The sequence below is a fragment of the Plecotus auritus genome (genome assembly GCF_963455305.1).
Source record: "Plecotus auritus genome assembly, chromosome: 5".
Taxonomy (NCBI): Eukaryota; Metazoa; Chordata; class Mammalia; order Chiroptera; family Vespertilionidae; genus Plecotus; species Plecotus auritus.
The window spans coordinates 185,259,325-185,274,742 of NC_137776.1; the positions used below are offsets into that span (position 1 = coordinate 185,259,325).

At 65.5% G+C, this 15,418-nt stretch overlaps 2 protein-coding genes across 8 annotated transcripts; one reads left to right on the forward strand and one right to left on the reverse strand.

Annotated features, from left to right (window-relative positions):
* Window positions 1-922: 922 nt before the first annotated feature.
* PMPCA (peptidase, mitochondrial processing subunit alpha) lies at window positions 923-8,783 on the reverse strand. 2 transcript variants are annotated; one of them, XR_013960648.1, is made up of 14 exons: window positions 8,610-8,783; window positions 7,413-7,615; window positions 7,012-7,091; window positions 6,702-6,784; window positions 5,985-6,079; window positions 5,247-5,347; window positions 4,711-4,974; window positions 4,368-4,460; window positions 4,159-4,277; window positions 3,965-4,055; window positions 3,810-3,872; window positions 2,635-2,779; window positions 1,284-1,908; window positions 923-1,102 (listed from the first exon to the last, which is right to left on the reverse strand). XR_013960648.1 is itself a non-coding variant. In XM_080669234.1 (13 exons), exons 1-13 carry the CDS (start codon window positions 8,678-8,680, stop codon window positions 1,739-1,741), a joined length of 1,578 nt encoding a protein of 525 aa, XP_080525360.1. In that variant the 5' UTR covers window positions 8,681-8,783; the 3' UTR covers window positions 923-1,738. The 2 variants fall into 2 exon arrangements, 1 of the variants encoding a protein (XP_080525360.1); XM_080669234.1 differs by having other exon boundaries at window positions 923-1,908.
* A 1-nt stretch (window position 8,784) lies between these two features.
* On the forward strand, window positions 8,785-14,660 carry ENTR1 (endosome associated trafficking regulator 1). Of its 6 annotated transcripts, none has more exons than XM_080669235.1 (10): window positions 8,785-9,003; window positions 9,177-9,326; window positions 9,875-9,943; window positions 10,636-10,751; window positions 10,957-11,358; window positions 11,857-11,930; window positions 12,297-12,408; window positions 12,642-12,704; window positions 13,066-13,205; window positions 13,702-14,660. In XM_080669235.1, the coding sequence occupies exons 1-10, from the start codon at window positions 8,934-8,936 to the stop codon at window positions 13,802-13,804; spliced, it is 1,299 nt and encodes a 432-aa protein (XP_080525361.1). In that variant the 5' UTR covers window positions 8,785-8,933; the 3' UTR covers window positions 13,805-14,660. The 6 variants fall into 6 exon arrangements, 5 of the variants coding, with proteins under 5 accessions (XP_080525361.1, XP_080525365.1, XP_080525364.1 ...); XR_013960649.1 differs by having other exon boundaries at window positions 8,801-9,003; window positions 12,297-12,418; XM_080669238.1 differs by lacking the exon at window positions 9,177-9,326 and having other exon boundaries at window positions 8,797-9,003.
* Window positions 14,661-15,418: the final 758 nt, after the last annotated feature.

The window sequence follows — 15,418 nt, forward strand, 5'->3', positions numbered from 1 at the left end:
GTCAGTTCCCACCTGTAGCCACTCAATCAGCATCAGCCTCCAGCAGCGGCGTTGAAGCAGAGCAGTCGGAGACGCCGGAGTGAAGGTGCCGCTGGTCTGTTACCTGAAAATCTCCTACAAAGGGTGTGGCTACGGGGACTGAAATAAGTAGTTTTGTGGTTCTTTCCAGGCGTGGTCTGACCCAAACCATGGAAGCGATTTTAATGTGACTCTGAAAATAGTTTGGCCGAGATCGCGCTTCGTCTGTGGGGCGACCGTTACACACCTGGGAAGACCCCGGGTCAGAAGTGATTTAACTCAGCACCAGCCGTGAGGGTTTGGGTGGAAGTTCACGGGGAAATCAGTTTAAAATGCAAGTGAATGTGGCCGGTCTCAGAGGCCAGCTCGCCCTCAGGCTGTGCGCTGTCCCGTCAGCAAGGTGACTCCCAGGCGAGCAGAGGAGGGGAGGGTGCGGCACCCCGGAGCACAGGTGGGCTGCAGTGAGGGCCTGAGGGGGCTGGAAAGGGGGGGAGGGGAGCGTGGTGCTGTCCAGGGCAGGGAGCGGGAGAGGGTGGTCCCTGCTGAGGGAACTCAGTGCCCCAGGCCGGGGGTGGCAGGGGACCCAGCAGGCAGAGGAAACTTAGGGCCGGCTTCCAACAGACACGTCTGGGCGTCGGCAGTTTCTAGAACGTGTGCAAAGCTGCCAGGTCTAGAAGCCCAATCCAGCCCCGCCCGCCTCGGGCTCTGTCCCGTCTCAGGTGGCAGCGCAGCTCCCGGACCGTCCCCGGCCAGGCGCTTGCCCGTGTAGAGCCGCAGGGAGTCTGACAGGCAGCCCCCGCCCCAGCGGACGGAGGGCAGTGGGCTGACGCCCCAGCAGGCGCCTGCACTGGGTGTTGTAAGGGCAGCGGACAGGCCCTGCAAAACAGTCGCTTGCAGACAGAAGTAACAAGTACACGTTTATTTGACTCCCTACCCCCCACGCGCACACACCCTGTACGGCAGAGGCCAGGCTGCTGGGGTCCCAGGAAAGATGGCGTGGAGACCCCTCCTCCAGTGCCCGGTGGCCGTGCCAGGGCGCTGCCCTCTACGCTGTGGTGGCCTAGAGCTGCCCAGGGCACTAGAGCTACTCGGGGTCCCCCGTGGAACCTGGGGCTTCTATGGGAATTGGGAGTCTCAGAAGCACAAATCTACCGTCACCAGTTGTGTGACCTTTCCCTTGTGAACCTACAGCTCCAGTCTCCCACCTTTTAAAACGTGCTCGTCGACCACCAATTCCCAGAAGCCCCACCCACCCGTGCGTGGACCCCTCCGGCATCAGAACCCACCTTCCAATGGAAGGGCACCCGGCTTTTCAATGCCGGGTCAAACAAGGACTAGCAGGGAGAGGCGGCTGGCACTGCCCTGCCTCGGTCTAGAAAAGGTGCCAGTTGCAACAGCCTTTAACAGCCGGTCCTAAGGTCAGGGGTGAGGACAACAGTGCACTGGATCACCTCGGCAGGCAGCCCAGGCGCATGGCCGCGCCGTGAAGCAGGCAGCACTGGACGCGAAAGCGGCGGCCAGAGCCTTCTGCATGCCACTGGCCGGAGCGGAGTGCTGGAGGCACGAGTAGTCCACGACGGCGCCCCCCGTGCCCAGGGCACCCCGAGCTCGGCCACAGCGGCGTGTGCATTCACTGCGCGGAGAAGCGTCCTGTGGTTTGCAGCGCTCGGGAGTTTCTGCACTAAATTCGCCTCCAAACAAACGTGTGCAAACACAGCCTCTACCGGAAGAGCCGGTAGGTCCTGGGCAGGCGCCCGTCTCTGCTGGACAACGCCGCCTGGATGTGCTCGTAGCTGGGCAGGTCACTGAGGTCACCCAGGGCAGCCACTGCCGGCTTCCCGCGCAGCATCTTCGAAGCAACTCGCTTGATGTCCTCTGGCCTCACCTCGCCTGCCACAGGGGACAAGGACGGGGAGGGCTGACACACACTGCGGGCCCCGTGCCTCCAGGCCGCTAACCTGCTGCCACCGCCCTGGGGAGAGGAGCGGAGACCCCAGAGGGTCCAGGAGCGGCTGTGTGGACTGCCCGAGAGTCAGGGCGAAGGACAGAAGCAGGCCCTGCTCTGCTTAGTGATGGGGAAATGCCCGTGGTTTTCAAATGCGACAGGACGTGCCCCCCAACAAGAATTCAGGAGGAAAGAGCTGGTGGGTCAGCAGAGGGAAGCCCCCCTCCCAGTGCGTGGCCTGAGGGAGGAAGGCGGCAGAGGCCGCACGCTGACCTGGCACAGGAGCCAGGAGCCCGCCCCGGCAACGCACCCAGCAGTGCTGGCTTTGCCGCGGAAGACGAGGCCACGGGAAGATGGAGCACTGTCCTCCTCGAGGGCCTGAGGGGCCCCCACAGGACCCCAGCCCAGGGGCCACTACACAACCACCAGCTCCCACCGGGTGGCTCACCTCCTGACCGAGTGCTGACCCTCTGGGGTCACAGACCCCTTGGGGATCTGAGAAAACTGCCCCCAAAGCCGCACAAGCAAGTAGAATGGGGCACTCGGGGAGGACGTTCGGGGCCCTGGAGACCGCGTGAGAGGCCAGACACCTGGGCCGAGACCTGAGCCACAGGCCCGTGGTTGGCCCCGCAGCCTCCGGTGCAGCCGAGCACGGCCGCGCCTGTACTCACGGATGAGCGCGCACAGCTCGTGGGGCAGCTTCCGGGAGCGCGTCGCCAGCACCTGCCTGCCCACGTCCTCGAAGATCACGGGCCTGGCCTCCAGGTTCATCATGAGCATGGACATCAGCTGCGTCTTGGCTCGCTCCAGCTCCACCTGGGGGTCGACAGCCCGTCGTGCCCACGTCAGCCAGGCACCCAAGCCGCCGAGTGGCTCAGGGAAGTGTCCCGGCCCAAGGTCAGTGCTGAGGCAGACGGCTCCCTGGTGCCCAGGCACTGCCCGCCGCGCTCCCGGGGCAACGCCGAGGGGACGGCTCGGCTACCAGCTCCGCTCCGGGGCCCCTTCTGACCAGGGCTGAGGGTTCCAAGGGAGTCCGGCCCGGACTCGAGGACAGAGGCAGCTGGGAGGCAGGTGCCCGAAGGCTCTGGGACCCCCACAGGCTTCCCGGAGCGAGCACGGGGCAGACTGGCTGGAAGCTGGGGCGTCTTTCAAGTAAAGCGGCTCCTCGTTCAGGACAGGGCGTGTCACGTGTGCACACAGGCAACCTGAGCGGCCTCGGCGGGGGAAGCACTGGCTGCCCAGCAGGGCCCAGCAGGGCCAGTGACTTCCACACCCTTTCGCTGGAAGTGACGCTTCTTTTTCTGCTGAGAGGGAGGGGCCATGCGATGCTATAGGAAACACGGGACCGCAGAAAGCGTGACCTGAGGTGGAGCATGTGCACTGCCCCCAGAGGCATGGGGCCTGCACACTGGGCTTGGCTGGTACTGTGCGCATGCGTGCGTGTACATGTGTGCAAAATGTGTGCGTGTGTGTGTGCGCATACAGTCTGCTGTTTGTGCCAGTTCTGGGCCAGGAAGTAACGAGGCTTCTGAACACGCAGGGTATCAAGCACTGGGCTAGAGACCGAGGAACCGAAAAGAAAAAAGCCAGGAGGGCTTGCAGGGCTGCCGGGGCGGCTCTGACCTGGCCTGCAGGCGGCCGGGAGGGGCCCGCCTGTGTGCGGCATTTGTCGGCAGAGCCGAGGACCTCAGGCAGCCACGAGACACACGGGGTCAGCCAGGTGCCCAGTGAAGACCAGCAGGGCTCCCCACGGGACAGGCTCCGCCTTGGCTGGGGTCACGGGTGTTGGGGCACAGAGGCTGGCCCCAGCGTGGTGGGATGGGGGAAGGCACCTCGCCATACTTACCACATCCACCGTCCCGCCCATCAAAATGAACTCCTTGGTAATGATCTCCACCATCTCTCGAACCTGCGAGGGAGGCGTGAGGTGCAAGTGAGAGCTGTTTACACAGCTCGCCTGAGACGCCCTGCGGCGGCTGGCCGCACCGGCCAGGGCCTCACCTGTCTGGGGTCGGCGCTGGCGTGGATGCACAGCAGCCCCGTGTCCTCGTAGCTGTGGTGGTAGGCGGTGGCGTTGTACATCCAGTGGTGCCTGAGGGACGTGGAGGGAGAGACACCCGGAAGGTGGCCGCGTGGTCCAAGGACGCCTCAGCTGGCCTGTGGCCCTGGGGATGGCGAGGGCAGGTGCCACTCACCTGTTGAGCACGTTGAGGTAGAGCCGGGTGAACATGCCCTTGCCGGGCCCGCCGGCCGAGAAGGAGCCGCCGCCGCCCATCATCATGTTCAGCACCGCGAAGGGGATGAAGTCAGCCTCCTGCGGGAAGGAGGACGGCGCTCACAGGGGCCGCACCGGGGCGTGCCGGGCCAGGGTGCGCGGGGCCGGCGGGGAGCCTGCGGGACTCACCAGGAAGGAGCAGCTCTCCAGCCCGATCATGATGTGCGTGAGCTCAGGGAACGGGGCGGGGCCCAGGCTGACCTTGGACATGTCTCTCTCCAGCTGTAACCGGGAAGAACGAACAGTGACCCAGCCTTCGCCACTGCCTCGGCCAGATCCACCCCCAGCCCACCCCCAGCCCCGAAGCTGAACACCACAACAGGCACTCGGCCTCGAGAACGTGCGGCGTGGACCAGGACGCGTTCGAGGCAAAGCCACGAGGGCAGCTCCCTGAACGCCCCCAGAACAAGCGAAACGGACCGAGACCGAGGGCACAAGGCGCCCATGGCCAGGCCAGTCTCCTGCCCTGTACCTTGACGACGCCCCCGGTGTACTGCGCTACGGAGCGGTCAACGTCCACGGCTGCCCCGCTCCCCCAGGCCGGCCGGGCGCCCAGGAGGTGCTCCCTGGCGCACTCCACCAGGTGGTCGTGCTCGACGCCCACGCCCGCCAGCACCATGCGGTCCGGCGTGTAGTAGTTCCTCAGGTAGGAGTGCAGCGCGTCGCGGCCGATCTTCGCTATGTTCTCTGCGGGGCAGAAGCGGTGGAGGCCGACCGTGTTCTCCCTGTAAGCGGCCTGCAACGCAGCGAGGAGCACACGTGACGGGGAGCAGGCCCCAGGCTCCGAGCGCTGCCCGCCCCCTCCTTCCCCGGTGGCTCCACTGGCCCGGCCGCAGGACCGCCTCGTGTGTGTGAAGTGAGACCCCTCCAGGGAGGACAGTCACCAAGAATAGACAGGCTGCCTCCAGGTGGAGGGGAAGCCCTGGTCCTGCAGGGACCGGAAAGGGGAAGACGCCCCGCCCACTGCCCCGGCCCCGGCCCCAGGGCGGCCTCAGGAAGCTCCCTCACCTCGTGAATCATCTCGGTGAGCAGAGGCTCCGGGTCAGGCCGCATGTTGAGGTCCTCCAGCTCAAACTGGACAGCCATTCGCGCCATCTCGATCTCCTCCTCTGCGAAGGGCACGAGACGAGGCTCAGCCCCACAGGCCCGCAACGCTGGGCCGAGCGCCCTTCCCCCTGCCTTCCTCTGGGGCAGGCCTGGGGGACACGTGGGAGCGAGGGAGAGCGCCCCGCAGCTGCCACCTGGCCCTGCGCTGAGCCCCGGCCCGCTCCGCTGGAGGCACTGACCCTGAGCCTGCCCCAGTGCTGTGAGGAGGTGACGACAAAGGGTGTGACAGTGCCGAGCAAACAGGCCAGAGAGCCCCGAGCGGAACTGCAGCCGACGGGCCGGGCTGCGTGGCAGCGGCCGTTGGACCAGCTGCGACAGCAATGGGGCCGCTCCTGCGCCCTGGCAGGGAGCGAGTCCTGCCACTTGCAGGGCCGAGGAAGGGAGCGGACCGGGATGCTGAAAGGCAGTCGCGAGGCGCTCCTGAAAGAACGCGTTTTGCTAGCCCGTCGAAGGTGCAGGCTGGTGTGTGGAGTATCAGCACTGAACTGCGCCCACCAGGGTTACTTCCAATAAAACCGCGCCAGGTCACGGGCAGGTGAGCGGAGATCTCCGAAGACACGGTGCGTGTCCCACGGGCAGGCCTCCCGCACCGCCCAGTGTCGTCCCCCCCCCCCCCCCCCCCGCCGGCCGGACACCCACCTGTGAGCCGGGGGTGCAGGACCACGTCAGCCAGCAGGCCGACCACCGTGTCCAGGCCTTTCGAATCGGCAGACACTGCGTACATGGTGGTGTCCCTGGAAAACACCAACACCGGCCCTGAGGCAGGCGGGCACCTGGGGACTTGCCATCACTCAGCGCCGAGGGTCGGCAGGCACCGGGCTTTTCCCGTCGCGGGCGGACCGCGGGCAGCTGCAGCGCGCTCGGCCTGTGAGCACCGGGCTTTTCCCGGCGCGGGCGGACCGCAGGCAGCTGCAGCGCGCATGGCCTGTGAGCACCGCGCTGCCCAGCTGGAGGGTTTCTCACGCACAGGCTCCGCCGTCGAGCCCTTTCCGTGTCTGCATCTCCTGCGCGAACGGACTGGCCAATGTGGGCACCGGCCCGTGTCGGGCTTCCTGGCGTTCCTGCCCCGGTCCAGACCCGGTCAGCTGCCGGCCCCACACTCCCACCGCCCTTGGCTCCTGGCTCCCGTGCCATGACCTCGAGCACCCGGGGAACAGGGCTCCTGGGTGCCCAGCGACTGCCGGGCTCAAGTCCCCTGGCGCAGCCTTCGGGGAACCACCTGGCCCTCGAAGGGTTCCTGTGTGAGTGTTCCCCACCCACTCTGCCCAGCTAGCGGTCACTCCTCACGCAGACCGCCACGGCTCTCTGAGGGCCCTGGGACCCTGACCGACGACGAGCCGTGGACGAGCTGGGTACCTTGACGCCTGGCAGTCACAGATGCCCCCATGCTTCTCCAAAGTAAGCAGGATGCTGTCCTTGCTGTCGAAGCGGTCCGTGGACTAGGGAGGACAAGGAAGGACTCCTGTGGGTTCAGCAACCCCAAAACAACCCCTAAAACACAGCTTTTAACTAAGTTTATTTTTGCTTTCAAAGCAACACGAAATCAAGTGACGTTTTATTACCGTTAACTTGGCAACGTAACCATTAATACGTAACCACTGTGAAAAAGCAAAACGATATAAATTCTCCCCAATTACAACTCAAAATTCACAAATTGGACACTGACCGAAAACGCCAACTTTTCCAAAAAGTGAGCGATTCCACTCAGATATTTTGCTTCGTATCTTGATCCTGAATTAATAAGAACTGGAAAGAAAATCGACAGGTTAAATCAGTTTTCAAAAAGACGACTCGCACGAAAGGAAGGTTTTCCGTGAAAACTGTGAACGGGACTGAACAGGCGATGGGGTCACACGAGGGTGCGGGTCCGCTCACGGCCTGGGCTGCGCCGGGGGTTCCACGGCTAACCCGTTCGTCTGTGCTGACGGAACCGCCGACTTTAGTTTGTGGTCGTCGGGAATCTTCAGTTACATAACGGGAGGAGAAGGGGGAAGCCCTCCCAAACGGCCGGCTGGGTCCCTCAGCCTCCTGACTACCCAGGCTCCGCACCACCCCGAGGACACTTACTTCCCACCGTGCAGAACTGCCCGAACTTGTTCTGGGAGGCCACGCGCAGCCCGTTCTCCAGCGTGGTCACTTTGGTCTCAAACTTCTCCTGGCCGTCCACAGTGGCAAAGACGGGCGTGGGCACTCCGGGCAAGGGGGCAGAGAGGGGGATGTTGGGGTAGGCGCCCCCACTGCTGAACTGTCTGTACCCAGGGGCCCCAAACCTGAAACAGAGAGGTCCCCGGGTGAGTTGCGAGCCCGTGGGGCCACGTGGGTGCAGACGGAGGCGTTGTGTCTGCACTATAAGGCAGCTCCCCGTTTGGAAAGGATCTGTGCTACCCGCCTGGGGGGCAAGGCAGGTCCTTCTCCTTCCCAGGGTCTGCCCGCGCCTCTGTGAAGGTCAGTGCAGGTCACACCAGCCCCTGCAGGAGCGCTCGGCGGAGCCCTGGCCTGGCAGGACCTGCAGGATCTGGCCTCCAGCTCCGTCTGCTGACCCCCACCCGCCCCCCAGGCCCCGGTCACAGTGGCGGGCTGGCCTCTCCGAGAACACACGCGGCTCATCAGCCCCAAAGCTCCCGGGGTCGCCGGTCCCCGCCCGCTCTCGCCTGCCCGTCCCGCACGGCTGCCCCTGACCTCAGCCCTCCTCTCTCCGTTTAAACGTCCCCTCCGAGAGGCTGCCCCTCCCTCCTCGCGAAGTTAGTCTCCACCGCGATCGCGGCTGGTTTCCTACACACGCCAGGTCGCCAATACCGGCGCGGGCCGCAGGGCGCCCGCCGCACCCGGGAGCTGGGACCGGGACGGGTCCCACTGCCCGCCGCCTGAATGAACGTGCAGGGCGGGGAACGGCAGGCCCGGCGGGCGGTGGGGCAGGGGAGCCAGGTGTCCGCGGGCGCGGGCTCCGAGGGGCGCGCGCGGCAGGAAGGGGCCGGCGGAGACGACGCGACCTGGGCCCGGCCCGCGGATCGGGATCGGAGGGCGGGAGCCGACCCCGCAGCCGGGACGGAGCGGCGGATGGGGCTCGGGGTGCGGGCCCGCAGCGCGGGGCAGGGAGGCGCCCCCGGGACCAGGCCGGGGTCCCGCAACCCGAGCCCGCCCGCCCGGCGCCGCGTCTGGGCGTCGGGGGACCAGAGGCCGCGGGCCCCGAGGGACGCTGGCCACCGCGGGCCTTGGCCGAGCCCCAGGGGACCCCCGGACCGCCCCGGCCGGCCCTCGGCTCACCTCAGCCGCGAGCGGCCCCAGGCGCGCGAGCCTCGCAGCAGCCGCGTCGCCGCCAGCACCACCGCCGCCATCTTGGGTCTCCGCCCACCGCTTCTGGCGTCACTTCCGACTCCGCCCCCTGCGCCCCGCCCCCCCGACGCCGGCCCTTGCCGTTCGGGCGCTCGCTTCCGGTGCGCGGAGCGGAAGCCGCAGCGAGAGGCTGGGAGCGGCGGCCGAGCGGCGGGCGACGGCGGCGGGGGACTCGCGCCGCGGCCGGGGCGGAGCCGGAGCCATGGAGCCGCCGCTGCCGGGCTAGGGAGGGCCGGCGCCCCCGGGCCCGCGGCGATGTCGGGCTATGCGCGCCGCCCGGGCATCTCCCCGCTGTCCCGGGCCCGCAGCCTCGTCATTCCGGACGGTGAGCGGCCGGCGGGCGGGCGGGCGGGCGGGGGGAGGGCAGCCAGGCGGACGCCCCGGGCTCCGGGCCTCCGTCCGGGCGGGCGCCGCCGCCGGCCCCGCCGAGGACCCGGTCCCGGGGAGCGGCCGCAGGCGCGGCGTGGCGCGGCCAAGTCGCTCTCATTGTTGTTCCAGCGGCAGCGTTCTCTGAGCGCCGGGCTGGTCTCCCCCAGCTAGACTGTGAGCGCCCCCGCGGCAGGGACCCGGACCCCCACTTCTTCGGCATTCGGCCGACGTTTATGTGCTATGTGCCCAGCCCGGTGCTCGCTTCCGTGGGAGACACAGGTGAGAGACGAGCCGCAGGGACCCGGCCCGCCACTGCCTGTGGGCGGCCCTGCGGAGCCCGAACTCACCCCTGGCCCGGCGGTGAGCACCGAGCGCCTCCGTGTGCCCGGCACTGGGGGAGACAACGGTGGAGAGAGTCCTGCCGCTAGGAGCTCACAGTCTGGTCTTGGGGAGACCCTCCCCCCCAAAAAACAGACAGTTCCGATGTAGGATGGCAAGTGCCGGAGCGAGGGAGGGCGGGGGAGCCTTCCGCCCTGGGCACGGCTGGAAACGGCCGCAGCCAGGCAGTGGCCAGCATTAGTTCATCCATTGTCCCCAAGCAGCTGCCCCGCCTGTGGTCCGCTCAGCGTGTAGGTGGTCACACGGGGCGGAGAGGCTGAGGGCACCACGGGGGCCTTGGGGCGGGGCACAGACAGGAGGGCATGTGCACCCCACTGCACCAGGACCTCCAGCAGGTTCCCCAGGCTGAGAAGCGCCATGCTGAGGCCGTGTGGGGACGCTGGGTCGTCGCGGGTCCCTGTGACCACAGGGTGCCGGTGTCTCTGCAGATTTTATCTACGGAAAGGGGAAGGGCACTAAGCCAGGCCCACCGGGAGCCCAGGAGATACACTTTGGAGGTAGAGTACTTCGGTAATCCCTCCTTCCTCTCTTGGCCCAACGTCAAGTTCCAGGTGGCCGCCGGGGGCAGGGCTGTCCGTGCAACAGCCCCGGCCTGCCTAGCGCACCTGTAGCCGCCAGAGCAGGTGGGGTGGCATCCACAGGTTGGATCCTGGCCCTGGGGTAGACGGAAGCAGGGTACAACCCGAGGCGTGAGGGATGGCAGGAAGGTGGGCGTCGCTCCTGGGAGCCTGAGCGGCCCCGGGGCCGGAATCACGGGGCCAGGGCCACACAGGGTGGCACCGGGGCTCGGGTGATGGGTGGACTGAAAGGGCAGCCGTGTGGCTGGCTAGGTGGGAAAGTGAGAAGCGGGGAGAGGAGAAGGAAAAGGGGTGGGTGAGTAGGGGAAAGGCGGAGGGGGGAGGGAATTCCCAGCTTGGGGGGCCTTTGGAGCTGGGACAGCCCCGTGGGAGTGCGGGCACAGCCTCACCCACGTGGTCACTGCGCCAGAGGTGTGCGAACCACGGGTTGGGGGGGGGGGCAGGAGAGGAAGTAGACCCGCGTGGCAGGCCAGCGCTGAGCTCTGGGGCAGTGACTCGAGTGGCATTCCCGACTTCAGGTGGCGTTGTGTCCGGGAAGAGAAGTGAGCCGGGGAGTCCCCTTGGACGACCTTGGGGAGACTTCACCCGTGAGGTCTTTGTCACTGTTTCAGATGAGAAGCTTGCGGACCTGGAAGAGGCAAACCCGTTCTCCTTTAAGGAGTTTCTGAAAACCAAGAACCTCAGCCTGCTGAAGGAGGACGCGGCCAACAGCAGGCTCCACGCGCAGGTACCGGGCCTCCCCGCTTTCCAGCAGCGCAGGGCCGTCTCCTGACCGCGTGCTCCTGGGAGAGGCCGGGCAGCAGGGTGGGAGCGCGAGGCGGGAGCTGGGGGGGGCCTTCGTGGCTCGCACCTTCCTGGCTGGACAGATGGCGCCTCTGAGCTCCTACGTGGCCGCTGGGTCTGAGGCTCGCCCCGCCCTGTCCTTTATTTAGGAAGCCACGAGGCACTCCCTGGGCCTCGACTGCAGCTCTCCGCCCTCCCAGCCCGTGGGCTTCGGCCTGGAGTTCCAGCAGCCGTTTTTCGAGGACCCAACGGGGGCTGGCGACCTCCTAGACGAGGACGAGGATGAGGACGGGTGGAACGGCGCCTACCTGCCGTCCGCAGTGGAGCAGACCCACTCGAGGGTCTCGGCCAGCGCGTCGCCCTGCAGCACGTACATCTCCTTCTTCTCCAGCCCGTCGGAGCTGGCAGGGCCCGAGTCCCTGCCCCCGTGGACACTGAGTGACTCCGACTCCCGGGTCTCTCCCGTGGCGAGTCCCAGTGCAGACTTTGCCGCCCACGGAGAGTGTCTGGGGGACAGGCACCTTCGGACGCTGCAGATCAGCTACGAAGCAGTAAGTGAGGGGCTGCGCGCTGGCACCTGGGAACCGGCCGTGTGTGAGCAGTGTTCTTGGAGAAAACCTGAGCCTCTGGCGTCCTCGGGGGCCTGGGTTTTGGCTCCAGGACAAGACAGTCTGGCACAGTAGCCTGCGCCAGCGTCTCCACGGAGCGCGCTCCCGGGGTGCCGGTGCCGCGGGAACAGCCGGCTGTGCAGGGCAGTCGGGTGCGGCTGTACAGGAAGGGACCGAGCAGAGTTGGGACCTTTGGGGCTGCCCCACAGGGGTCGGCTTGAGCGTCTTGCCAAGTGTTCTGAGTCGAGGAAAGTCTTAGAAGTTTTAAAACAGCCTAAAAGCTAGTGGTGTGAGGAACGCTGGAGCCTCACCTCGGCCCCAGGTGGTGCCCTCTCCCTGCGAGTGTCTGGGGCCGGCTCCGAGGCGCTCCAGGGCCACACCGCGCGTGCAGGCCTGTGAGGCAGCCACGCTGCGTGCCTCACCAGGGTCTCCTCTCTGCAGCTGAAGGACGAGAACTCGAAGCTCAGGAGGAAGCTGACGGAGGTGCAGAGCTTCTCGGAGACGCAAACGGAGATGTGAGCCTTTGGTTCGGGCCGTGCCAGGCGGTTGACGGGAGCCGCGAGCAGCGCGCGCTGGGGCTGGGGCTGGGGCTGGGCTGGCTTCTGTTCTGTCGGCCTTGGCGACAGACACGTTTCCCTGCTGTGTCCATGTATTTTAAACGTCCCGATCAAGCGGCAGACTGTCGGACCCCTGAGGGCCCATGGCTGGCGCTCACTCAGACCCCGCTGAGGGTGTCACCTCGCCTGTGCCTCGCTGACACGGCCCGTTCCGAACACTGGGCGCTCGTGGCCATTACCGAGCCGACCCGGCCGAAGCGCCTCTAGAAGTAGCCCCAGAACGGGTCGCAGGGCCACGAGGGGTGCGGGTGTGTTCTCTGACAGGGTGAGGACACTGGAGCGGAAGTTAGAAGCAAAGATGATCAAGGAGGAGAGTGACTACCACGACCTGGAGTCCGTGGTCCAGCAGGTGGAGCAGAACCTGGAGCTGATGACCGTACGCACGGGTGGGCAGGGCCTGTGAGGCGGCGGGGGGGTCACCGGTGGGCCCAGGCTCTGCCCCACGAGGTCGCAGCAGCCACAGGGAGCAGGGCCGGGGCTTCTGTGAGGTCCCTCACGAGGCTGGGAGGCAGCGGTGGGCCGGCCTGCGGCAGAGCGGCCGGGGCACTGGGCGAGGCCCACGTGCACTTCACCTGCCGCTGAGGCCTTCCTGTTGTCCTTCGGTGACAGAAACGTGCGGTGAAGGCGGAGAGTCACGTCATGAAGCTGAAACAAGACATAAGCTTGCTCCAGGTAACCGGGGCCCGGCTTCACGTGAAGTCTGTGGGTTTGAGCGGCTCCAGAAAAGACACCAAAGAGCCTCTGATGGGTTCTTCCCTCCCGACGGACGGGGCAAACTCCTCCGGCAGATGAAGGCCACGGCTCTGTTCCTCGGCCCCCTCCTGCTCCCTGGGCCGCGGCCAGTCTTGTAAGATCTCAGTCCGTGGGCTAGTGCCGAGGACAGGCTAGAGCAGAGGGGCAGCCCGGGTAGGAAGGGCCTGTGGTGGGGCCGGGCCCCCTCCTCTCCCAGGGTGCCCTGTTCGTGTTGGGTGGACAGCGCGTGGCTGCTCCCTGTTCACCATGAAGCCCCTTCACGGCCGCTCCCCCACCCCAGGCGCAGATCTCCAACTTCAAGAGGGAGAATGAGGCCCTGCGCTCGGGCCAGGGCGCCAGCCTGACGGTGGTGAAGCAGAACACGGACGTGGCCCTGCAGAACCTGCGCATGGTCATGAGCAACGCGCACACCTCCATCAAGTGAGCGGCGGGAGGCGGGGTGGCGGGCACAGTGCCATTTCAGACCGTCAGCACGCCCACCGCGCACAGTTCGGGGCTCGGGGCTCGGGATGGGGTGTGCTTGACGGCCCGTTGACCCGAGGTCACAGGGTGTGCGCACCAGCGGGGTCCACCATCCTGCGTGGTGATGGCTGTTTCTACTTGAGAGGTGTGGGCGTTAAGGCGAATCCTGTCCCGTCCCGTGTCTCCCCTCCCCCCACGAATTGCTCCGTGAGCTCCTAGGAGACGGCAGTGGGGTCTCAAACAGTCACCCTCCTCCCACTGGCTGAGCTGCAGGCAGCGGGGTGCACAGCACGGGTGCTCGAGTGGGTGGGGGCGCCCGTGCTCATGGCGAGGCCTCTTCAGGGGAGAGCCGCGGCCTTGAGGACCTGCGCTGGTCTCCGCTCTGTCTGCTGGGTCCCTCGCGTGCTGCTGATGAGTGTGGCCGCAGCTCCTGATGCCCGTGTTCTCCTTGTAGGCAGCTGGTTTCCGGAGCCGAAACACTGAACCTTGTTGCTGAGATCCTTAAATCCATAGACAGAATCTCTGAAATCAAGGAGGTCGGGGAGGAGGAGTCTTGAGAAGCTTCTAGCTCGCAGCTCTGTTTACATCCTGCAGTCACCGCTCCCTGGATGTGAAACGCCATTGTGTCTTTAAATACGCAGTCTTCCCAGTAAAGCTGTTTATCGCGAGATGCTACTTTCATGACTGAGAACAGTATTATTAGCTCCGCGGCGAGGAGCGGTGGAGCTGGTGAGCGTCCCCGAGGTTTCTGTCCATGCGGCCCTTGCTGCCGGGTGAATCCCTGCAGTAAGACATGACCCACTGGAAGACGTGTTTATAAAGGCCACCGATGGTTCTCAGTGCTGAACGTGGGAACAGCAGTTCTGTGATAACGAGCCTCTCATTCTTATTCCCGAACACTCACTCTAAGATAAGTCCGATCGGTCGTCCCTGATTCACAGGTGAAGGAAAACACTAAATGAGCCGAAACCAAATGACTGCCTTGGACAGTGCCCCTCTGGCTCCGTCCACGCCGGCAGCCTTCACAGGGGCGGCCCTGCGACTGGCGGCCTGAGTGTGGGCACCCCACGTGGTTGATGCTGCTGTCCTCCTGTAGGGACCAAGGTTGGCACGGATTCTACACTGTGAAGCCATCAAAACGCACCTCTTTAGGGGCCTCGGGTTTGGAACGATGTTTTGGATGGAGGGTTTTGATCCATGTTCCAAGCGGCCTCTGTGTAATGGAGTCGGATCCAGAGGACGTGCGGAGCCTCCTGGCAGCACGCGTCTCCCGCTGCCGTTCAGCCGCTTCTGACGGAGGGAGGCGTGACGTGCCCTCAGTGCCTTGTGGCTGTTTCCTGCAGATGTTATTTTTTAAAATAAATGTTCCCTCCTGTTCAGATTGACAGCTTTCTTAATAAATTCTAAAATGCACACGCTTCGGCCCTTTTTTCTGACTCGGCCAGCTCTCTGTGCTTGGGAACCGGGACTCCTGCACACCAGGGCAGGCATCTTGCCCCTGTCCTGTGGCGGGGGAGGGAGGGGGGGTCTGCGGAAGCGCCCAGCCCCGCTGTGCAGCCGGGGAGCTCAGACCACTGCTGCCAGCCAAGAGCGGCTGCAGGTTTGGCGTTGGACCGACTGGTTCTGGAATTAGAGCCTTCTTGGAGATCATGTAGTTGAATTTTCAAAAGATGATTAAACTGCTAGACTTTCTGATCTTGGCTACAGGGAAGAGCCTTCCAGAAGTCACCGGTGACCCACCCTCAGCTCACTGACCCGCCGCGTGCTCCAGCCGGTGGTGCAGAGCCGGTTGCGCCAACTCAGACATGCGGTGTAGTAGGAAAGTGCTGGGATGAGGTCCTCTGGTGTACACAGCAGCTCTGGGGAACGACAAAGGCAGGGCTGCCGGGGGAGGCTGCCTCTTGGGGCCCTGCAGGACGGGCACAGCATTTTAGGGGGGCAGGCGATATGCAGCAGAGCACCAGCCGGGTGCCCCCTGCCCGCAGCCAGGCCGGGCCTGAAACAGGAGCACCCCAGCACCAGCCCTTCAGCCCCCTCTATAGTTTGAAGTGTTTCCCAGGAGAAGCCATGAACATACAGGTCACATGACCAAGTTGTCGAACCTCAGCCTCTGGGTCGCTGCCAGGGCGGCAGCCACTGAAGGAGCCACTGGTGGCTCTGCCCTTCGAGGG

Excerpts from the sequence above, each read along its gene's own strand:
- PMPCA (XM_080669234.1), bottom strand. The coding sequence starts at position 8,680 with ATGGCGGCGGTGGTGCTGGCGGCGACGCGGCTGCTGCGAGGCTCGCGC. Across the intron at positions 6,080-6,701 it reads TGTGACTGCCAGGCGTCAAG|GGACACCACCATGTACGCAG; the intron begins GTACCCAGCTCG and ends GGTGTTTTCCAG. Across the intron at positions 3,873-3,964 it reads CCAGCGCCGACCCCAGACAG|GTTCGAGAGATGGTGGAGAT; the intron begins GTGAGGCCCTGG and ends CCTCCCTCGCAG.
- ENTR1 (XM_080669235.1), top strand. The coding sequence starts at position 8,934 with ATGTCGGGCTATGCGCGCCGCCCGGGCATCTCCCCGCTGTCCCGGGCC. Across the intron at positions 11,359-11,856 it reads TGCAGATCAGCTACGAAGCA|CTGAAGGACGAGAACTCGAA; the intron begins GTAAGTGAGGGG and ends TCCTCTCTGCAG. Across the intron at positions 12,409-12,641 it reads AGAACCTGGAGCTGATGACC|AAACGTGCGGTGAAGGCGGA; the intron begins GTACGCACGGGT and ends CTTCGGTGACAG.